The sequence below is a fragment of the Somniosus microcephalus genome, unplaced genomic scaffold (genome assembly GCF_052327205.1).
Source record: "Somniosus microcephalus isolate GS21.2 unplaced genomic scaffold, FLI_Smic_1.0 unresolved_chr8, whole genome shotgun sequence".
Classification (NCBI taxonomy): Eukaryota; Metazoa; Chordata; class Chondrichthyes; order Squaliformes; family Somniosidae; genus Somniosus; species Somniosus microcephalus.
Window position 1 is genome coordinate 17,820,377 of NW_028225186.1, and position 24,911 is coordinate 17,845,287.

At 50.0% G+C, this 24,911-nt stretch overlaps 1 protein-coding gene across 1 annotated transcript in view; it reads left to right on the forward strand.

Moving 5' to 3' along the window:
* LOC147085604 (NACHT, LRR and PYD domains-containing protein 3-like) overlaps nt 1-24,911 on the forward strand; it is a 62,620-nt gene that overhangs the window by 24,581 nt on the left and 13,128 nt on the right. The window contains exons 5-8 of the mRNA XM_085979151.1: nt 16,475-18,239; nt 23,872-23,958; nt 24,412-24,582; nt 24,724-24,891. Of these exons, the coding sequence (XP_085835277.1) occupies nt 16,475-18,239; nt 23,872-23,958; nt 24,412-24,582; nt 24,724-24,891 (2,191 nt within the window). The remainder of the gene's footprint in view (nt 1-16,474; nt 18,240-23,871; nt 23,959-24,411; nt 24,583-24,723; nt 24,892-24,911) is intronic.

The following is a 24,911-nucleotide window of genomic DNA, read 5'->3' on the forward strand; positions in this document are numbered from 1 at the left end:
CCGATACACTGTGAAACCCCATACACACCTGGCAGGATCCTGATACACTGCGAAACCCCATACACACCTGGCAGGATCCCGATACACTGTGAAACCCCATACACACCTGGCAGGATCCTGATACACTGTGAAACCCCATACACACCTGGCAGGATCCTGATACACGGTGAAACCCCATACACACCTGGCAGGATCCTGATACACTGTGAAACCCCATACACACCTGGCAGGATCCTGATACACGGTGAAACCCCATACACACCTGGCAGGATCCTGATACACGGTGAAACCCCATACACACCTGGCAGGATCCTGATACACGGTGAAACCCCATACACACCTGGCAGGATCCTGATACACTGTGAAACCCCATACACACCTGGCAGGATCCTGATACACGGTGAAACCCCATACACACCTGGCAGGATCCTGATACACGGTGAAACCCCATACACACCTGGCAGGATCCTGATACACTGAAACCCCATACACACCTGGCAGGATCCCGATACACTGTGAAACCCCATACACACCTGGCAGGATCCTGATACACTGTGAAACCCCATACACACCTAGCAGGATCCTGATACACTGAAACCCCATACACACCTGGCAGGATCCTGATACACGGTGAAACCCCATACACACCTCGCAGGATCCTGATACACGGTGAAACCCCATACACACCTGGCAGGATCCTGATACACTGTGAAACCCCATACACACCTGGCAGGATCCTGATACACGGTGAAACCCCATACACACCTGGCAGGATCCTGATACACGGTGAAACCCCATACACACCTGGCAGGATCCTGATACCCTGTGAAACCCCATACACACCTGGCAGGATCCTGATACACTGAAACCCCATACACACCTGGCAGGATCCTGATACACTGTGAAACCCCATACACACCTGGCAGGATCCCGATACACTGTGAAACCCCATACACACCTGGCAGGATCCTGATACACTGTGAAACCCCATACACACCTAGCAGGATCCTGATACACTGAAACCCCATACACACCTGGCAGGATCCTGATACACTGTGAAACCCCATACACACCTGGCAGGATCCTGATACACTGTGAAACCCCATACACACCTGGCAGGATCCTGATACACTGAAACCCCATACACACCTGGCAGGATCCTGATACACTGAAACCCCATACACACCTGGCAGGATCCCGATACACTGAAACCCCATACACACCTGGCAGGATCCTGATACACTGAAACCCCATACACACCTGGCAGGATCCTGATACACTGTGAAACCCCATACACACCTGGCAGGATCCCGATACACTGAAACCCCATACACACCTGGCAGGATCCTGATATACTGAAACCCCATACACACCTGGCAGGATCCTGATACACTGAAACCCCATACACACCTGGCAGGATCCTGATACACTGTGAAACCCCATACACACCTGGCAGGATCCTGATACACTGTGAAACCCCATACACACCTGGCAGGATCCTGATACACTGTGAAACCCCATACACACCTGGCAGGATCCTGATACACTGTGAAACCCCATACACACCTGGCAGGATCCTGATACACTGTGAAACCCCATACACACCTGGCCGGATCCTGATACACTGTGAAACCCCATACACACCTGGCAGGATCCTGATACACTGTGAAACCCCATACACACCTGGCAGGATCCTGATACACGGTGAAACCCCATACACACCTGGCAGGATCCCGATACACTGTGAAACCCCATACACACCTGGCAGGATCCTGATGCACTGTGAAACCCCATACACACCAGGCAGGATCCCGATACACGGTGAAACCCCATACACACCTGGCCAGACCATTATACCGTGTGAAACGAATGCCTTTGTGCCTGATGTGGATGTTATCTCTGCCCCTGGGCAGCTATTCAGCACAAACTGTGGTCAGTGGTGGAGAATTGGGAAAAGGTTAAGCATTACCATTGTACATCACCTCATGAACATCCGATAGTGTTCGCTCTAATCTGAGAAGATGTTCAGAGTTTCACAATCAAACATTAACTGAGGAGGAACATGAGCAATAGGCCATGTTATGGGTGATTTGAAATTGACTGTGCCGATTACCTCTGGCAGTAAAACAGACAAACTAGGCACAGAGAATCTTGTTGTACTGAAAGAACCGCTATTTCATTCAGGGGGATTTTGAATCCCAATTTAATTATTATCACAAACATATTTATAATTTTCAAAACTACATTATCGGCAACTCGTATCCAAATGAAACGATGGAGTTTAATAATAGTAACTGTTGAAATGAAGTCTGTCTTCCCTAACGTAATACTGAGTGAAGTGGGCGGTAGTTCTAGTTCTGATTCTGATCGGTTATCTGATGAGACTGTTATCTAAAAATAATATAAATGTAAAATTACTGAAAGCTGATCGCATTTTCTGAAACACAACAGGAGGATGTTTAGGGGAACAAAAGGCTACTTTGGTCCAAACCAGTCTGTCCCTGTTCGAGATGAACTCACCTTCCTCTCTTCAGTTTATCCACAGAAATACAACCAATTGTCTCTTGTCCCCAATTACACTGCCCCTTAGTGTCCTCCCTGGTAACTGGTCTCCCACTCTACTACCCTTCAGTGAAAAATATTACCCTGATTTCACACAGAAACACAACCAATTGTCTCTTGTCCCCAATCACACTGCCCCTTAGTGTCCTCCCTGGTAACTGGTCTCCCACTCTACTACCCTTCAGTGAAAAATATTACCCTGATTTCACACAGAAACACAACCAATTGTCTCTTGTCCCCAATCACACTGCCCCTTAGTGTCCTCCCTGGTAACTGGTCTCCCACTCTACTACCCTTCAGTGAAAAATATTACCCTGATTTCACACACAAACACAACCAATTGTCTCTTGTCCCCAATCACACTGCCCCTTAGTGTCCTCCCTGGTAACTGGTCTCCCACTCTACTACCCTTCAGTGAAAAATATTACCCTGATTTCACACAGAAACACAACCAATTGTCTCTTGTCCCCAATCACACTGCCCCTTAGTGTCCTCCCTGGTAACTGGTCTCCCACTCTACTACCCTTCAGTGAAAAATATTACCCTGATTTCACACAGAAACACAACCAATTGTCTCTTGTCCCCAATCACACTGCCCCTTAGTGTCCTCCCTGGTAACTGGTCTCCCACTCTACTACCCTTCAGTGAAAAATATTACCCTGATTTCACACAGAAACACAACCAATTGTCTCCTGTCCCCAATCACACTGCCCCTTAGTGTCCTCCCTGGTAACTGGTCTCCCACTCTACTACCCTTCAGTGAAAAATATTACCCTGATTTCACACAGAAATACAACCAATTGTCTCTTGTCCCCAATCACACTGCCCCTTAGTGTCCTCCCTGGTAACTGGTCTCCCACTCTACTACCCTTCAGTGAAAAATATTACCCTGATTTCACACAGAAACACAACCAATTGTCTCTTGTCCCCAATCACACTGCCCCTTAGTGTCCTCCCTGGTAACTGGTCTCCCACTCTACTACCCTTCAGTGAGAAATATTACCCTGATTTCACACACAGAAACACAACCAATTGTCTCTTGTCCCCAATCACACTGCCCCTTAGTGTCCTCCCTGGTAACTGGTCTCCCACTCTACTACCCTTCAGTGAAAAATATTACCCTGATTTCACACAGAAACACAACCAATTGTCTCTTGTCCCCAATCACACTGCCCCTTAGTGTCCTCCCTGGTAACTGGTCTCCCACTCTACTACCCTTCAGTGAAAAATATTACCCTGATTTCACACAGAAACACAACCAATTGTCTCCTGTCCCCAATCACACTGCCCCTTAGTGTCCTCCCTGGTAACTGGTCTCCCACTCTATTACCCTTCAGTGAGAAATATTACCCTGATTTCACACAGAAACACAACCAATTGTCTCTTGTCCCCAATCACACTGCCCCTTAGTGTCCTCCCTGGTAACTGGTCTCCCACTCTACCACCCTTCAGTGAAAAATATTACCCTGATTTCACACAGAAACACAACCAATTGTCTCCTGTCCCCAATCACACTGCCCCTTAGTGTCCTCCCTGGTAACTGGTCTCCCACTCTACTACCCTTCAGTGAGAAATATTACCCTGATTTCACACAGAAACACAACCAATTGTCTCTTGTCCCCAATCACACTGCCCCTTAGTGTCCTCCCTGGTAACTGGTCTCCCACTCTACTACCCTTCAGTGAAAAATATTACCCTGATTTCCCTTCTTACTCCTGGCGAGTTAGTCAGTTTTCCCTTAATTAATTGTGTTCTTTATGAATCTCATTCCGGCATTAAGTTTGTGACTTTGATTAGAAATTCTGATCAATTCCTGACACACAGTCATCTTATTTCCCTTTGCACTTTCACCATTTCAATAATAATATTCCTGTGATCAGAAGGGCACACAATACCTGCCCAGGGTCTGATAGACAAACGGTGGAACTTCTGTCCATTCACAGTCTGTCCCTCTCCCAGTGTACACACTAACCCAGATAACCTGCCCATGGTCTGATACAGTAACAGTGCAAGTTCTGTCCATTCACAGTCTGTCCCTCTCCCAGTGTACACACTAACCCAGATAACCTGCCCACGGTCTGATACAGTAACAGTGCAAGTTCTGTCCATTCACAGTCTGTCCCTCTCCCAGTGTACACACTAACCCAGATAACCTGCCCACGGTCTGATACAGTAACAGTGCAAGTTCTGTCCATTCACAGTCTGTCCCTCTCCCAGTGTACACACTAACCCAGATAACCTGCCCACGGTCTGATACAGTAACAGTGCAAGTTCTGTCCATTCACAGTCTGTCCCTCTCCCAGTGTACACACTAACCCTGATAACCTGCCCACGGTCTGATACAGTAACAGTGCAAGTTCTGTCCATTCACAGTCTGTCCCTCTCCCAGTGTACGCACTAACCCAGATAACCTGCCCACGGTCTGATACAGTAACAGTGCAAGTTCTGTCCATTCACAGTCTGTCCCTCTCCCAGTGTACACACTAACCCAGATAACCTGCCCATGGTCTGATACAGTAACAGTGCAAGATCTGTCCATTCACAGTCTGTCCCTCTCCCAGTGTACACACTAACCCTGATAACCTGCCCACGGTCTGATACAGTAACAGTGCAAGTTCTGTCCATTCACAGTCTGTCCCTCTCCCAGTGTACGCACTAACCCAGATAACCTGCCCACGGTCTGATACAGTAACAGTGCAAGTTCTGTCCATTCACAGTCTGTCCCTCTCCCAGTGTACGCACTAACCCAGATAACCTGCCCACGGTCTGATACAGTAACAGTGCAAGTTCTGTCCATTCACAGTCTGTCCCTCTCCCAGTGTACACACTAACCCAGATAACCTGCCCACGGTCTGATACAGTAACAGTGCAAGTTCTGTCCATTCACAGTCTGTCCCTCTCCCAGTGTACACACTAACCCAGATAACCTGCCCACGGTCTGATACAGTAACAGTGCAAGATCTGTCCATTCACAGTCTGTCCCTCTCCCAGTGTACGCACTAACCCAGATAACCTGCCCACGGTCTGATACAGTAACAGTGCAAGTTCTGTCCATTCACAGTCTGTCCCTCTCCCAGTGTATACACTAACCCAGATAACCTGCCCACGGTCTGTTACAGTAACAGTGCAAGTTCTGTCCATTCACAGTCTGTCCCTCTCCCAGTGTACACACTAACCCAGATAACCTGCCCACGGTCTGATACAGTAACAGTGCAAGATCTGTCCATTCACAGTCTGTCCCTCTCCCAGTGTACACACTAACCCTGATAACCTGCCCACGGTCTGATACAGTAACAGTGCAAGTTCTGTCCATTCACAGTCTGTCCCTCTCCCAGTGTACGCACTAACCCAGATAACCTGCCCACGGTCTGATACAGTAACAGTGCAAGTTCTGTCCATTCACAGTCTGTCCCTCTCCCAGTGTACGCACTAACCCAGATAACCTGCCCACGGTCTGATACAGTAACAGTGCAAGTTCTGTCCATTCACAGTCTGTCCCTCTCCCAGTGTACGCACTAACCCAGATAACCTGCCCACGGTCTGATACAGCAACAGTGCAAGTTAGAGTCATAGAGTTATACAGCACGGATAGAGGCCCTTCGGCCCATCGTGTCCGCGCCGGCCATCACGCCCTGTCTAATCTAATCCCATATTCCAGCATTTGGTCCGTAGCCTTGTATGCTATGGCATTTCAAGTGCTCATCCAAATGCTTCTTGAATGTTGTGAGGGTTCCAGCCTCCACAACCCTTTCAGGCAGTGAGTTCCAGACTCCAACCACCCTCTGGGTGAAAAAGTTCTTTCTCAAATCCCCTCTAAACCTCCCGCCCTTTACCTTGAATCTATGCCCCCTAGTTATTGACCCTTCTACTAAGGGAAAAAGCTCCTCAGTATCCATCCTATCTATGCCCCTCATAATTTTGTACACCTCAATCATGTCCCCCCTCAGCCTCCTCTGCTCCAAGGAAAACAAACCCAATCTGCCCAGTCTCTCTTCATAGCTGAAGCGTTCCAGCCCTGGTAGCATCCTGGTGAATCACCTCTGCACCCTCTCCAAAGCTATCACATCCTTCCTGTAGTGTGGCGACCAGAACTGCACACAGTATTCCAGCTGTGGCCTAACCAGTGTTTTATACAGCTCCATCATAACCTCCTTGCTCTTATATTCTGTGCCTCGGCTAATGAAGGCAAGTATCCCATATGCCTTTTTTACCACCTTATCCACCTGTTCCGCCGCCTTCAGGGATCTGTGTACTTGCACACCCAGATCCCTCTGACCCTCCGTCTTGCCTAGGGTCTTACCATTCATTGTGTATTCCCTTGCCTTGTTAGTCCCCCCAAAGTGCATCACCTCGCACTTTTCTGGGTTAAATTCCATTTGCCACTGTTCCGCCCATATGACCAACCCATCTATATCGTCCTGCAGACTAAGACTACCCTCCTCGCTATTTACCACCCTACCAATTTTTGTATCATCCGCGAACTTACTGATCATACCTTTTACATTCATATCCAAGTCATTAATGTAGACCACAAACAGCAAGGGACCCAGCACCGATCCCTGTGGTACCCCACTGGCCACAGGCTTCCAGTCACAAAAACAACCTTCGACCATCATCTTCTGCCTTCTGCCACTAAGCCAGTTTTGTATCCAACGTGCCAAGGCACACTGGATTCCATGGGCTCTTACCTTCTTGACCAGTCTCCTGTGCGGGACTTTATCGAAGGCCTTACTGAAATCCATGTATACCACATCCACTGCGTTACCCTCATCCACACACCTAGTCACCCCCTCAAAAAATTCAATCAAATTAGTCAGACATGATCTTCCCTTGACAAAGCCATGTTGACTATCCCTGATTAATCCTTGCCTCTCCAAGTGGAGACTAATTTTGTCCCTCAGAATTTTTTCCAATAATTTTCCCACCACTGATGTTAGGCTCACTGGCCTGTAGTTCCCCGGTTTTTCCCTACTCCCCTTCTTGAATAATGGAACTACATCAGCGGTTCTCCAGTCCTCTGGCACATCCCCTGTGGCCAGAGAGGTTCTGAATATGTGTGTTAGAGCCCCCGCAATCTCTTCCTTTGCCTCACACAGCAGCCTGGGATACATTTCGTCTGGGCCTGGGGATTTATCCATTTTTAGGCCTGCTAAAACCGCCAATACCTCCTCCCTCTCGATGTTAATATGTTCGAGCATATCACAGTCCCCCTGCCCTATTTCTATGTCTACATCGTCCCTCTCCATAGTGAAAACAGATGCAAAAAGTTCATTTAGAACCCCTCCTACATCTTCCGGCTCCACACACAGATTTCCACTTTTGTCCCTAATGGGCCCTATTTTTTCCCTAGTTATCCTCTTACCCTTAATATACTTATAAAACATCTTAGGATTTTCCTTTTATTTTGCTCACCAGTGTTATTTCATGGCCCCTCCTTGATCTCCTAATTTCTTTTTTAAGTATCCCCCTGCACTTTTTGTACTCCTCTAGGGCTTCCTCCGTCTTTAGCCTTTTGTATCTGCCAAAAGCCCTCTTTTTTCTAATCCATTCTCTTATATCCCCTGACATCCAAGGTTCCCTGTGGTTTTTGGAACCACCCTTGACCTTTACGGGAACATGTTGCCATTGTATGATCTCAATCTCCCTTCTGAAAGCCTCCCATTGCTCCGATGTGGATTATCCTACAAGTAGCTGATCCCAGTCCATTTTGGCCAGATCCTGCCTTATCCTATTAAAATCGGCCTTCCCCCAATTTAGAACCTTTATTTCCGGCCCATCCCTGTCCTTTTCCATGACCACCTTAAATCTCACCATATTATGGCCACTGACACCAAAGTGCTCACCTACTAGCACTTCTTCCACTTGGCCGGCCACATTCCCTAGAATTAGGTCCAGTACCGCCCCCTCTCTTGTAAGACCTTCTACATGCTGGCTCAAAAAGCCCTCCTGGATGCACTTTAAGAATTCTACACCCTCTGTGCCTTTCACACTCTGACTATCCCAGTTAATATTGGGGAAGTTGAAATCCCCCATTACTATTACCCTATTATTTGCACATTTCTCTGAGATTTGCCTACATATCTGTTCCTCTATCTCCCCCTGACTGTTTGGAGGCCTATAGCACACTCCCAGCAAAGTGCTTGCCCCCTTCTTGTTTTTAAGCTCCACCCATATGGCCTCATTAGAGGAACCTGCTAATATGTCATCCCTCCTTACTGCAGTAATTGACTCCTTAATTAATATTGCGACACCCCCTCCTCTTATACCCCCCCCTCTGTCTCGCCTGAAGATTCTGTACCCCGGAATATTGAGCTGCCAGTCTTGCCCCTCCCTCAACCATGTCTCCGTGATAGCAACAATATCATACTCCCATGTGTTTATCAACACCTTCAGTTCATCCACCTTATTTGCAAGACTCCTTGCATTAAAATAGATGCCATCCAGCCTTGCCCTTGTATATTTGCCCTGTCTACCAAGCTGACTTTTTTTCTCTATAATTGGCAGCACATCACCCCCTATTTCAGCTCCCCTCTGTATCCCATCCCCCTGCCAAGTTAGTTTAAACCCCCCCCAACAGTGCTAGCAAACCTCCCCGCAAGGATATTTGTCCCGCTCTGGTTCAGGTGCAACCCGTCCGACTTGTACAAGTCCCACCTTTCCCAGAAGCAGGCCCAGTGATCCAGGAAAGTAAAACCCTCACCCCTACACCAACTCTTTAGCCACGCATTCATCTGCTCTATCCTCCTATTCCTATACTCACTAGCATGTGGCACTGGGAGTAATCCAGAGATTACAACCTTTGAGGTCCTGCTCTTTAATCTGTTACCTAGCTCCCTAAATTCTTGATGCAGGACCTCATCCCCCTTCCTACCTATGTCGTTGGTCCCAATGTGGACCACGACCTCTGCCTGCTCACCCTCCCCCTTAAGAATGCCCTGTAGCCGCTCAGTGACATCCATGACCCTGGCCCCAGGGAGGCAACAAACCATCCTGGAGTCACGTTTGCGGCCACAGAAACGCCTATCTGTACCCCTTACCATAGAATCCCCTACCACTATTGCTCTCCCACTCTTTTTCCTCCCTTTCTGAGCAGCAGAAGCGTCCCTGGTGCCAGGAAGCTGGCTGCTGCTGCCTTCCCCTGGTGAGTCATCCCCCTCAACAGTATCCAACTTGGTATACCTGTTTGAAAGGGGGATGTCCGCAGGGGCCCCTGCACTTCCTGCCTGCCTCTGTTGCTCCGCCTGATGGTCACCCAGTTTCTTTCTGCCCGTGCAGCCCTACCCTGCGGCGTGAACAACTCGCTGAACGTGCTATCCACGACCCTCTCAGCATCGCGCATGCTCCAAAACTCATCCACCCGCAGCTCGAGCGCCGCAATGCGGTCTACAAGTAGCTGCAGCTGGATGCATTTCCCGCACACATGGTCACCAGGGACACTGGCAGCGTCCCTGACTTCCCACATGGAGCAAGAGGAGCAGAACACGGGTCTGAGCTCTCCTGCCATGACTTACTCCTTTAATTAATCTAAAAATTTATTCAATACCCCAGTTACAGGTATACTCTAGGGCGCTTTATTTACCAACTGTCCTCACTACAACACAGAGACCCTAGAAATTTAACACCACAGAATTCAAGCTTGTAATGAAAAGAGAGAAATACTCACCAACCAATCACTTACCTGCTCCCTGGTGACGTCACACCCCGATTACTTTTTACCTCTCTGCAACTTCTGAGCTCGCAGACTGGAGTTTGGTATGCCTCTCCTGGCCCCGCTGCCGCCTTTTGTACCTCGCCGCCGAGTCTCCCACAGGTCCCGCCTCTCTCGCTGCCTGCCGCCGCTGCTGAGGCCTCTCCTGGCCCCGCTGCCGCCTTTTGTACCTCGCCGCCGAGTCTCCCACAGGTCCCGCCTCTCTCGCTGCCTGCCGCCGCTGCTCTGAGGCCTCTCCTGGCCCCGCTGCCGCCTTAAGTACCTCGCCACCACCGCCGAGTCTCCCACAGGTCCCGCCTCTCTCGCTGCCTGCCGCCGCTGCTCTGAGGCCTCTCCTGGCCCCGCTGCCGCCTTAAGTACCTCGCCGCCACCGCCGAGTCTCCCACAGGTCCCGCCTCTCTCGCTGCCTGCCGCCGCTGCTGAGGTCTCTCCTGGCCTCGCTGCCGCCTTTTGTACCTCGCCGCCGCCAAGTCTCCCACAGGTCCCGCCTCTCTCGCTGCCTGCCGCCGCTGCTCTGTCGTTCTGTCCATTCACAGTCTGTCCCTCTCCCAGTGTACACACTAACCCAGATAACCTGCCCACAGTCTGATACAGTAACAGTGTGATATACCTATCAATTCATTCCATGAAAAGCGACGAGTTAAGATAGTAACTATAGGTTTTTATTGGCTAAATAACAGAGCCCACCCTCGTGGGTGATTGGTTCCAGCAAGGAAGAATACTAGCCAAGCAATCACCTTTATATCTGGGCAAGCAGGCGGAGCCATGGGCGGAGTCAGCTGAGGTATGCCTAGGTATAACAGCGTGCGAGGCAAGAGGTAACCTTGTGTAGTGATAACAACAGTGTAAACAGTGATAACAACAGTGTAACAATAACAGTGGTTTACCACATTCACCCCTTGTTTAAAATTGAGTCCGGCGGGGTGAAGTGTACTACTAGTTCGTGTATGTCAGTCTATCAGGAGGCCTCGTAAGCCTTTCTGACCGGCGCGGCGGCGGTGGTGCAGTATCCGATGTTAATGCTGGTGTCTGCGTGGTCGACTAAGGCCCCTGGGGTTCCGGCATGCCGCCTACAGGAGCTGGATTTGGGGGAGTGGTGGGGGATAACGGTGGTATCTCAGGGGTGCCCGAGGGTGCGAGGTCTCGCAAGGAGACTGTGTCCTCCCGCCTGTCTGGGTATTCCACATAGGCATACTGGGGGTTGGCGTGCAGGAGGTTCACCCTCTCGACCAGGGGCTCCGTTTTATGGGTCCTCACGTGCTTCCGCAGCAGGACGGGCCCCGGAGAAGTCAGCCATGTTGGTAGCGAGGTTCCCGTAGTCGACTTCCTGGGGAAAACGAACATTTGCTCATGAGGGGTGGCGTTAATGGCAGTACAAAGCAGTGACCAGATGGAATGGAGCGCTGCCGGGAGGACTTCCTGCCAGCGAGAGGTTGGGAGGCCCTTAGACGTTAAGGCTAAGAGAACGGCCTTCCAAACTGTCGCGTTCTCTCTTTCCACCTGGCCGTTCCCCCGGGGGCTGTAGCTGGTGGTCCTGCTCGCAACAATACCTCTCGCGAGCAGGAACTGGCGAAGTTCCTCGCTCATGCAGGATGAGCCCCGGTCGCTATGTATATAGTTCGGGAACCCGAACAAGGCGAAGAGGTCGTTCAGGCATTTGATGACCGTGGTACTGGTCATGTCTGGGCAGGGGATGGCAAAGGGGAAACGGGAGTACTCGTCAATAATGTTGAGGAAGTACGCATTACGGTCAGAGGACGGGAGGGGCCCCTTAAAATCGATGCTCAAGCGCTCGAAGGGGCGGGTGGCCTTGATCAGGCTTGCTCTGTCCGGCCTATAGAAATGCGGTTTGCATTCGGCACAGACTTGGCAGTTCCTGGTCATGGTCCTGACCTCCTCGATGGAGCAGGGCAGGTTGCGGGCCTTAATCAAGTGGTAAAGCCTAGTGACCCCGGGGTGGCAGAGGTCGTTGTGGAGGGTCCGCAGTCTATCAACTTGCGCGTTGGCGCATGTACCTCGTGATAGAGCATCTGGGGGCTCGTTGAGTTTACCAGGCCGATACAAGATATCGTAAGCGTAGGTGGAGAGCTCAATTCTCCACCTCAAGATCTTGTCGTTCTTGATTTTGCCCCTCAGCTTGTTATTAAACATAAAAGCAACCGAACGCTGGTCGGTGAGGAGGGTAAATCGTTTGCCTGCCAGGTAATGCCTCCAGCATCGTACCGCTTCCACAATCGCCTGGGCCTCCTTCTTGACAGAAGACTGTCGGATCTCAGGGCCCTGGAGGGTCCTTGAGAAGAAGGCCACAGGTCTCCCCGCCTGGTTAAGGGTTGCAGCTAGGGCGAAGTCGGATGCATCGCTCTCCACTTGGAAAGGGATGGACTCATCCACCGCGTGCATTGTGGCCTTCGCAATGTCTCCTTTTATGAGGGAGAAGGCTGCGCATGCTTCAGCTGTCAGGGGGAAGGAGGTGGACTTCATGAGGGGTCTGGCTTTGTCCGCACAATTGGGCACCCATTGGGCATAGTAAGCGAAGAGCCCCAGGGTTCTCTTCAGTGCCTTTTGACAGTGGGGAAGGGGAAGCTCCATGAGGGGCGCATTCTTTCGGGGTCGGGGCCGATGACTCCGTTCTCTACTACGCAGCCGAGGATGGCAAGGCGCGAGGTGTTAAACATACATTTCTCCTTATTGTAAGTGAGATTCAGCCGTTGGGCCGTACGGAGGAATTTCTCCAGATTAACATCGTGGTCCTGCTGGTCATGGCCGCAGATGGTGACGTTATCTAGATAAGGAAACGTGGCCTGCAGCGCGTTCTGGTCAACCATTCGGTCCATCTCCCTTTGGAAGACCGAAACCCGGTTGGTGACGCCGAAGGGAACCCTAAGGAAGTGGTAGAGGCGGCCATTCGCCTCGAAGGCGGTATACTGGCAGTCCTCAGGGCGGATAGGGAGTTGGTGATAGGCCGACTTAAGGTCGATGGTGGAGAATACCCGGTACTGTGCAATCTGGTTGACCATGTCAGATATGCGGGGAAGGGGGTATGCGTCCAGCTGGGTGTACCGGTTTATGGTTTGGCTGTAGTCGATGACCAGGCAGTTTTTATTGCCGGTGTTAACGACTACGACCTGGGCACGCCAGGGGCTGGTGCTCCCCTCGATGATGCCCTCCTTCAGGAGACGCTGCACCTCAGAGCTAATAAAAGCTCTGTCCCCGGCGCTGTAACGCCCGCTCTTGGTAGCGACGGGTTTACAGTCGCGGGTGAGGTTAGCGAACAAGGGGGGGGGCGGGACTTTGAGAGTGGAGAGGCCGCAGGTGGTATGCGGCGGGCGGTTTAAAAACTGCTGGTTGTAGACTGTGAGTGGGGGGAGGGGTCCACCGTATGTCAAAGTGACACTTTGGAGGTGGCATTGGAAATCCAGCCATAGTAGGACGGCAGCACAGAGCTGGGGCAGGACGAGAAGTTTAAAGTTTTTATATTCCGTGCCCCTAACCGACAGTGTCACCACACAGTAGCCGCTGACGTCTGTTGAATGGGACTTCGACGCCATCGCGATCCGATGGCGCGTTGGCCGGACAGTGAGTGAGTAGCTGCGCACCGTGTCTGGGTGAATAAAACTCTCCGTGCTCCCGCTGTCGAACAGGCAGGTCGTGGCGTGGCCGTTTACCTCGATGTCCATCATGGACCTGGACAGATGATGCGGGAGAGCTTGGTCAAGCGTGACGGAGGGTAGTGTATGGCTGAGTGAGCTGCTGTCGTCGGCAGGTGAGGCGGTGGTCGGGTCTGGAGACAACATGGCGGCCGAGTGCGGCGAACAAAATGGCGGCGCCCATGACGCGGATCCCCACGAGGTCGAAGTTGAACAAAATGGCGGAGAAGATGGCCGCCCCCACGACTCACATGAGGCACTGCTGGCGTCTGTGGCTTTCCCTCTGCAGGCGTTCGCGAAGTGGCCTTTTTTTCTGCAGCTGGAGCAGGTCGCGTTCCTTGCAGGGCAGCGCGCCCTTTGATGTCTCGCCTGGCCACAGAAATAGTAGCTGGCGGCCCGATCGCGGGGCTCCGCTGCCGCAGCAGGTCCCGGGGTTGGCGGTCCCGATCGATTCCGGGACACCGACGCCGTAGTAGGTCCCAGGGGCGGCGGTGCGAGGGGTATTGCGGCCGGAGTCGGGCCCGAGTCCCACGGTCGCGCAGCACTGTACCCGGAGTATGCCTCGAGGTCTCGATGGGCCACTTCCAGGGAGCGAGCGATGGCTGCAGCTGCTTTCAAGCCGAGGTCCTTTGATTCAAGCAGTCTTTGCCGTGAGTAGTCGGACCGAAGGCCTTTCACGAAGGCATCACAGATATTTCCTTCAGCATGTTGTGCAGCCGATACAGCTTTAAAGTCACAGTCCCTGCCGAGTGTTTGTAGCGCCCGTAAAAATTCATCTACAGACTCTCCTGGCTGTTGCGAGCGGGATCTTAGGAGATGTCTGGCATACATTGAATTTACTGGGCTCCGGTACTGCTATTTTAGCAGGTCGAGGGCCTCCTCATATGTATCAAGGTCCCGGATGAGTGCAAATACTTTAGGGCTCACCTGGGTGGTCAGAACTCTTAGTTTGTCGGCTTCCGATGGCACGCCGGAGGCTACCAGGTAGGATTCAAAGCAGCTCAGCCAGTGATCGAAGTCGAGGGCTGAATTCGTTGCCTGTGGGTTTAGATCCAGGTACGGCGGTCGGAGGGCTCGCAGCCAAGTCAGCTGCTGGGGCTGGTCAGTCATTTCAAAATTTAGCCAATAAAATTGATATACCTATCAATTCATTCCATGAAAAGCGACGAGTTAAGATAGTAACTATAGGTTTTTATTGGCTAAATAACAGAGCCCACCCTCGTGGGTGATCGGTTCCAGCAAGGAAGAATACTAGCCAAGCAATCACCTTTATACCTGGGCAAGCAGGCGGAGCCATGGGCGGAGTCAGCTGAGGTATGCCTAGGTATAACAGCGTGCGAGGCAAGAGGTAACCTTGTGTAGTGATAACAACAGTGTAAACAGTGATAACAACAGTGTAACAATAACAGTGGTTTACCACACAGTGCAAGTTCTGTCCATTCACAGTCTGTCCCTCTCCCAGTGTACACACTAACCCAGATAACCTGCCCACGGTCTGATACAGTAACAGTGCAAGTTCTGTCCATTCACAGTCTGTCCCTCTCCCAGTGTACACACTAACCCAGATAACCTGCCCACGGTCTGATACAGTAGCAGTGCAAGTTCTGTCCATTCACAGTCTGTCCCTCTCCCAGTGTACACACTACCCCAGATAACCTGCCCACGGTCTGATACAGTAACAGTGCAAGTTCTGTCCATTCACAGTCTGTCCCTCTCCCAGTGTACACACTAACCCAGATAACCTGCCCACGGTCTGATACAGTAACAGTGCAAGTTCTGTCCATTCACAGTCTGTCCCTCTCCCAGTGTACACACTAACACAGATAACCAGCCCACGGTCTGATACAGTAACAGTGCAAGTTCTGTCCATTCACAGTCTGTCCCTCTCCCAGTGTACACACTAACCCAGATAACCTGCCCACGGTCTGATACAGTAACAGTGCAAGTTCTGTCCATTCACAGTCTGTCCCTCTCCCAGTGTACACACTAACCCAGATAACCTGCCCACGGTCTGATACAGTAACAGTGCAAGTTCTGTCCATTCACAGTCTGTCCCTCTCCCAGTGTACACACTAACACAGATAACCAGCCCACGGTCTGATACACTAACGGCGGGTCTTCTGCACATTGTCCCTCTCGGTGAGCAATCAATCCCGTTTTCCATTGCTTCAGAAGGGAAGCACCACTGACGGTTTCAGAGTTTGATCCACTAGAACTTCTACTGTCATATAAACAGGATCATGTGTGGATTTGTAATGTGATTTCTAAAGCACAGTGCAGGCCGGAGAGTATTAACCATCATAGGGAAAATATCACCTTCATTGAAACCTCCATGTTCAGTGAACATTAGAATCAAGTGAGGATTTGAAACTTTTCTCGACCATTGTTCGCTTTCAAGCGAGGTTTCCATTAACTGAGATTTAATTTCTACACGCACGTCTATTGAAGCTGTGAATTAAACCGTGCAATATTTTACTGAACATTAAATGTTATTGAGAAGTTGTTTTTTGTCAATACAACTAACATTGAAACCACTTTCTGTCTGTTCTAATTGAAGATGTTCAGCAGAAACACAAGGAAACACTCCGGGTACAAACTGAAACACTGAGACTGAACACTATCCTAATAAAGGAGAAAGTTAAGATTTTCCAGCTGGTTGATCGATACGCTGAACTAACGATCATTTCTACTGTTCGAGATCGGACACTTGTAGAACATGAACTGCTGGCAAGAGGCCGAGACCATGAAGAGTGGAGAAAACAACATCTACGGGGAGTGCTGGAAAAAATCCGAACTGATCAATTGTTCCACAGCAGTTTTTCCCAGAGAGAATCCAAATCTGGGAGTTCAGGAGCAGTGAGTGAAGTACGGGGGAGTTCAGGAGCAGTGAGCGGAGTCCCAGGGATTGGAAAAACAACAATGGTACAAAAGATTGTTCATGACTGGGCCACTGGGAAAATATACCCAAACTTTCAATTTGTTTTCAGCTTTAAATTCCGGGATTTGAACGCTATTAACTGTAAAATAAACCTGTGGAATCTGATACTCATTTTCTATCCTTACTTGAGGAATATTCTGGGAGAGCTCTGGAAGAACCCAAAGGTATTGCTGTTTATATTCGATGGTTTGGATGAATTCAAGGACAGGATCGATTTTGCTGACAATCGGAGAAATACAGAACCTCAGCACAGGTGCACGGATCCCGAATGCCGATGTAGAGTGTCTGACATTGTGTACAGTTTAATACAGCACAAGCTGCTCCCAGGATGTTCAGTGCTAGTGACCAGCCGCCCCACTGCATTACATTTATTGGAAAAGGCTGAGATCAGTGTCTGGGCTGAAATCCTGGGGTTTGTTGGTGAAGAACGGAAGGAATATTTCAACAAGTTTTTTGAAGATCAAACGGTGGCAGCAGCTGTTTTCAAACACGTGGAGGAGAACGAGATCCTGTACACAATGTGCTACAACCCTTCCTACTGCTGGATCCTCGGTCTGTCACTGGGCCCCTTCTTTACACAAAGAGACAGGAATCGGCGAGTTCCCAAGACCATCACCCAACTATATTCCTACTATATTTACAACATTCTGAAAAACCATGGCCGAGAGATTGCAAGCCCCCGTGATGTGTTACTGAAGCTCGGAGAGATGGCCTTCACAGGAGTCTCCGAGAAGAAGATTGTGTTTGGAAATGGAGATTTGATCAAGTACAATCTGCAACCTTCCCAGTTCCTGTCTGGGTTCATGATGGAACTTCTGGAGAGAGATGATTCTGTCCAGAGCATGGTGTACACATTCCCACACCTCACCATCCAAGAGTTTGTAGCCGCACTCGCACAATTCCTGACTTCAGATCCTGGGGACATCCTGAAACTCCTCCGAGAAGCCCACAGCAAGAAAGATGGGCGATTTGAGATATTTCTCCGTTTTGTTGCTGGTCTCTCCTCCCCACAGGCAGCTCGGCCCCTGGAGGAGTTTCTGGGTCGATTTCTTCATCAAACAACCTGCCGAGTGATTGACTGGGTGAAGGAGAAGATTGAAGGACAGATTGGAGACACAGAGAGTGAAACTGGTAAAAGGAACCTCCTGAACACATTCCACTACCTGTTTGAGTCTCAGAATAAAGCACTGGCTCAGACCACAGTGGGATCTCTGGAAACACTTACATTTAGTAGATTGACATTGACCCCAATTGACTGTGCGGTCCTGTCTCACATCATTGGACTCTGTGACACAATAAAAGACCTCGATCTAAGAGACTGCTCCATTCAGTGTGAAGGACTCCAGCGGCTGGGACCCGTACTGCACAAATGCTGGGTGTTGAGGTAACTGTTTATTTGTCTCTAACTGCTGGGTGAATTGTAGAACAGTCACGGATTGTGTTGTTGCTCCGTAATGTAGGGAAACAAACAGTTCAGTTAAACCACAGAGAAGCGGATTCAACACAAATATGACCAATAATAAGAGGATCGGTCAGTAATTCCCTCAGGACTGGAGAATCTAAAATGGATTCTTGTGAACAAGTAGGGATTTTACAGTCTTTATCGAATCAGCAGATACAGGTCACTGAGAGTCTGATAATTTAATTACAATAAATCATATTTAATAAGGCTGGACAGGTAAACGTATAAAATATAATCTGGCAGTAAAGATAACATTAATTTAAAATATTTTCCACATACACCATTTCAACTAGAAACAGGAGAGAAACCCGAGTTTAAATCACTAACAGTTCGATATTTACTCCAATACCGTGCAGGGTGTATCCTGTCGAGGGGTTAGTTTCCTGGATTGGGAATATTGGGGAATCGGGAATTCTTTCAGCTGTAAATGTTTACAATTATTCACAGTCCTGAACATTGAGTAAAGATTGATATTCAGGATCTTAAACCTGCCGGTGAAAAGGTTCCAATCTAACCAGAGTACAGACATACACCAGCCAGCGGTGGGGCCTCGCACACAGCGGGCGGCTCCTGGGTAAACCGGGGGCAGTGAACCCGAGAATACCCCATAATCCACCCCCTGTGTGTGAGGCCCCGCTCGGGGAGGGAACTTCCGAAAATTCCCCAAAAACTGTCGGGCCAGTTACCCCGAAATAAATGTAGAGCCAGTTTAATGGGAATAAAGTGAGAGACTCCCCTCCCCTATAAACTAGGAGCACAGGGACATTTAAAACTTGTAACGGGACAGAATAAACTCTATTGCTGCTATTGACAAACATTCACTATAAGCCCTCTGACTCCCACAGCTACCTGGAATACACTTCCTCCCACCTCGCTTCCTGTAAGGACGCTGGCCCATTCTCCCAGTTTTTCTGATGATGCCACGTTCCATCCAGTGCTTCCGACATGTCTTCCTTTTCCCTCAACCGAGGATTCCCCTCTACCGTGGTTGACGCGGCTCTTGACCGTGTCTGTTCTGTTTCCCGCACTTCTGCTCTCACCCCTTCCCCTCCCTCCCAGAACCAAGATAGGGTCCCCTTGTCTTCACCTTTCACCCCACCAGCCTCCACATTTAATCTCTCCTGTCTTCCACCCTATCACAGACCTTCCCTTTTGTTCTGTCCTCCGCTCCCCCCACCTTTCCCGGCCCCGACACTTGCTTAAACATCTGTGACATCTGTAACTTGTTCCAGTTCTGACGAGGGGTCCTTGTCCTGAAACATTAACTCTGTTTCTCTCTCTCTAGATGCTGCCTGACCTGCTGGGTATTTCCAGCATTTCCTGTTTTTATTTCAGAATTAATTCTCCTTGTTATATAAAATCCTGGGGGGCGGATTTTACAGCAGCAGTTAGCGTTTCACAATATAACTCACCCAGAGTTATTATACAGATTAATATAATGCACAGAGTAGAAAGCATAGGGAATCACCGCTTTATCATTTAATTCTGAAAAAATCGACCGATTCCCATAAAATCCGGGATTTAAGGAGCAGCAGAACTGAGACAAGTTTCTCCAAACATGACGAGGCCGGTCACTGAGCTCCAGGAGGGTAATTCTGATCATCAGGGAATGAGACCGGACTGAGGGACATTTAAAGGCTCCACACAGACAGCACTTTATTTAATAAATACATTAATGGACAGTCCCTGAATATATGGGCAGTTGGACAGAGTGAGATGCATTCCCAGTGAGGGGGGAATTTCGCAGGGGTCAGCGGGCGCGATCAGTGGCGGGTCGGGTGGGAAAATGGATTTTTCCCCAGCGGGTCGGGACCCCGCTGTCAACCCGCCACCACGCGCCTTTCCCAAATGTCGGGTCTGTTAGAGCAGAGCAGACCCGACACGTAGCGGCGGGGGAGGCAATTCAGGTCATTATAACCTTGTTAACAGAGGATTACAGTAACAACTATTTTCAGCTCGCCTTCAGAGTTTACATAGAAACATAGAAGATAGAAGCAGGAGTAGGCCAATCGGCCCCTCGAGCCTGCTCCGCCATTCAATGCGATCATGGCTGATCATCCAAACTCAGTACCCTGTCCCTGCTTTCTCCCCATATCCCTTGATCCGTTTAGCCTTAAGAAATATATCTAACTCCTCCTTGAATATATTTAATGAATTGACCTCTGCTGCCTTCTGTGGTAGAGAATTCCACAGGTTCACCACTCTCTGGGAGAAGAAATTCCTCCTCATTTCTGTCCTAAAAGGTCTACCCCTTATCCTTAGACTGTGACCCCTGGTTCTGGACTCCCCCGCCATCGGGAACATCCTGCATCTAGTCTGTCTAGTCCTGTTAGAATTTTATAAGTTTCAATGAGATCCCCTCTCATTCTTCTAAACTCTAGCGAGTACAAGCCCAATCGACCCAATCTCTCTTCATACGTCATTCCTGCCATCCCAGGTATCAGCCTGGTGAATCTTCGCTGCACTCCCTCCATGGCAAGAACATCCTTCCTCAGATAAGGCGACCAAAATTGCACACAATACTCAAGATGTGGTCTCACCAAGGCCCTGTACAACTGCAGCAAGACATCCTTGTTCCTGTACTCAAACCCTCTCGCTACGAAGGCCAACATACCATTTGCCGCCTTAACCGCCTGCTGTACCTGCATGCTTACCTTCAGCGACTGGTGCACAAGGACACCCAGGTCTCATTGCACTTCCCCTTCTCCCAATCTATTGCCATTCAGATAATAATCTGCCTTCCTGTTTTTGACACCAAAGTGGATAACGTCACATTTATCCACGTATTGCATCTGCCATGCTTCTGCCCAATCACCCAACCTGTCCAAATCATCCTGTAGTTTCTCGGCATCCTCCTCACAACACACACGCCCACCCAGCTTTGTGTCATCTGCAAATTTGGAGATATTACATCTAGTTCCCTTGTCTAGATCATTAATATATATTGTGAATAGCTGGGGTCCAAGGACCGATCCCTGCGGTACCCCACTAGTCACTGCCTGCCTCTCAGAAAAAGACCCGTTTATTCCAACTCTTTGCTTTCTATCTGCCAACCAGTATTCTATCCAAGTCAATACCTTGCCCCCAATCCCATGTGCCTTAACTTTACACGCTAATCTCTTATTTGGGACCTTATCGAAAGCCTTCTGAAAGTCCAAATACACCACATCCACTAGTTCTCCCTTATCTATTTTACTAGTTACATCCTCAAAAAATTCCAGTAGATTATTCAAGCACAATTTACTTTTTGTAAATCCATGTTGACTTTGTCCGATCCTGTCACTGTTTTCCAAGTGCTCTGCTATTACATCTTTTATAATGGACTCTAGCATTTTCCTCACTACCGATGTCAGGCTTACCGGTCTGTAATTCCCTGTTTTCTCTCTACCACCTTTTTTGAACAGTGGGGTAACATTAGCTACCCTCCAATCCATGGGTACTGTTCCAGATTCCATCAAATGTTGGCAGATGATCAGCAATGCATCTACTATTTCTAGGGCCACTTCCTTAAGTACCCTAGGATGTAGATTATCAGGCCCTGGGGATTTATCGGCCTTCAATCCCATCAATTTCCCTAACACCATTTCCCTACAAATACTGATTTCTTTCAGTTCCTCCCTTTCATCAGACCCTATGTTCCTGTGGTCCACGCTGCTCGGGGATCACGTCAGGTAACCAGGGCGGGAGTTGAAAGGCCATGGAATCATTTCATTACTTTCCAAGCTCAGAAGCTGTTGCTTACTGCATTTGGAAGACAGATTGAGCTTTATGCAGGTTGCAAGTGTTTGGAGCAAACTCTCTATCCAGTGTCACCTCATTGGAACAACCTCTCTCACCATTAACAGATTGCTTCTGACATCTCAAGTTCACCTGCCATCTATTACACCAGCATGGGTCTGGTTTATACTGTCTCACCTTGGGCCTCAGAGTCTCACCACGATCAGCCCCAACACCAGCACCACCAGTCATACCAGCAACACCAACCTTCTCCACAACTCCTGATGCTGCACAGCAGAGGGCATCAACACCCGACCACATTGCTGACCGGGTCACCAGAGATGGCCTCACCATGGCCAGAATTTCTTCACTTGGTGCTGCTCGCCCTGGATGACACATGATGCGCCAGGCTAACACCAGCCCACACCAACAACACAAAGCATCCCTACAATGCCCAAACCATTCCTGTCACACTCATCAGCATTGCGGGGGCTACCGTTATGTCTCACCATTCACTGCAACTCACTAAGCCACTTCCAAACATGTACACAAATCTTTCGAAGAACGGAAAGTGTTGAAAATAAAGATTTCAATGTTTGACACCACATTAACAGAAACTTCACATGAACATTGGCTAAAACACACAATTGCCTATCCTTGTGTGTTGTTAGTTGGTATGATTGGACTAGGATGAGGGTGAGTGTGAGGGGTGGCTTGTGAGATGGGGATGTGATAATATAGATAGAGAGGAATGGGTGGAGGTGCAAGGTAAGTTGATGAGAGTAAGAATGTGCAGGAGTAGGGTGGGGAAGGCAGAGTGATGGGGATGTGATGAGAGGCACAGCCTGATGAGGTTAAGTGAGGCTTTGCAGTAACGTTTTGTGATCTACTGAGATCATTGAAAGGTTTGTGTCACTGCAGGCTGCTCCTCCCGACGACATCCCTGCTTGAGCCCCACTGTGCAATGTGCACCCAGGCTGTGTTGGTCTCTTCTGCCCCTTGGAAGTGAAGAGAACCTCCCTGCGGGCTGTGGCTCCCTCCATAATCATCTAGAGGGAGTTCTGGGAGAGCCTGGGTGCAGCCGAGCTCCTCTGTGCTGATGTCAGTGTTTGTAGAACCTCAATACTGTAGAACACAGAGCACAATGGGCAAAGTCAATGTGTGTGTCATCAAATGAGGTCATCAAACCCGCTTCCCCCAATTCCCCAGAGCGAGGCCGCGACACCCGACCCCGGACACACCAGACCCCCCCGCCGGCCCCGGCCACGCCCGACCCTCCGTCGTCCCCGGCCCCGCCCGACCCTCCGCCGCCTCCGGCCCAACCCTCCGCCAAACCCGACCCCGGCCCCGCCCGACCATCCGCCGCCCCAGGCCCCGCCCGACCCTCCGCCGGCCCCGCCCGACCGCCGCCTCCGGCCCCCGGCCTCGCCCCGACCCTGACCCCGCCCGACCCTCTCCCGACCCCGGCCCTGCCCGGCCCCGCCCGACCCTCCCCGACCCCGGCCGCACCCGACACCGACCCCACCCGACCCGCCACCAACTCTCCACCGACCCTGACCCCCGGCCCCCGCCCGACCCGACCCCGACCCAGGCCCCCGCCCGACCCTCCACCGACCCCCGCCCCCGCCCGACCCGACCCCGACCCCCGCCCGACCCTTCACTGGACCCCGCCCCCGCCCGACCCTCCACCGGACCCCGCCCGACCGTCGCCGATGGGGAAAACCGGGTGATTAATTTCCTGAAGTACTTTCAGTGATTGCTGTAATATCCCAGAGAGAAAAGTATATCAGATCCGGGCTTTGATTCAGTTTGTTTCTCTCTCTCTGTTTGTTTTTAGGCTGAATGGCATTCAATTGGGAGATTTAGGAGTGAAACGAGTGTCTGCGGCTCTGAGGAACCCGGACTGTAAAATACAGACACTGGGGTAAGTACCAGACTGTGTGAGATTGTGTTTATAATAACTGGATGCCTGACACTGGACATTATTATTAGTATCAGTAATAGTGTTATTAATAAACTCTGGGGCTTTACTCTGATTCCTGTTATTTCTCTCTCTGATCCCCAGTCTATGGTCTGTCGGTCTCACAGATTCTTGTGCTGAGGATCTCGCCTCCGCTCTCAGTACAAACCGCTCACTGACGGGTCTGGACCTGAGTTATAATGAACTGGGAGATTCAGGAGTGAAACTAGTGTCTGTGGCTCTGAGGATCCCGGACTGTAAAATACAGACACTGGGGTAAGTACCAGAATCTCTGAGATTGTGTTTATAATAACTGGATGTCTGACACTGAGCATTATTATTAGTATCAGTAATAGTGTTATTAATAAACTCTGGGGATTGACTCTGATTCCTGTTATTTCTCTCTCTGATCCCCAGGTTGGGTAATGTCGGTCTCACAGATTCTTGTGCTGAGGATCTCGCCTCTGCTCTCAGTACAAACCGCTCACTGACGGGTCTGAACCTGGGTGATAATGAACTGGGAGATTCAGGAGTGAAACTAGTGTCTGTGGCTCTGGGGAACCCGGACTGTAAAATAGAGAGACTGGAGTAAGTACCAGACTGTGTGAGATAGTGTTTATAATAACTGGATGTCTGACACTGAACATTATTATTAGTATCAGTAATAGTGTTATTAATAAACTCTGGGGATTTACTCTGATTCCTGTTATTTCTTTCGCTCATCCCCAGGCTATGGTCTGTCGGTCTCACAGATTCTTGTGCCGAGGATCTCGCCTCCGCTCTCAGTACAAACCGCTCACTGACGAGTCTGAACCTGGGATCAAACTCCTTCACAGACCGATCTGTCCCCGCTCTCAGCCGCCTCATACTGACCTGCCGGAGTCTGGAGCACATCTGGTGAGTGTTTGTGTGAACGT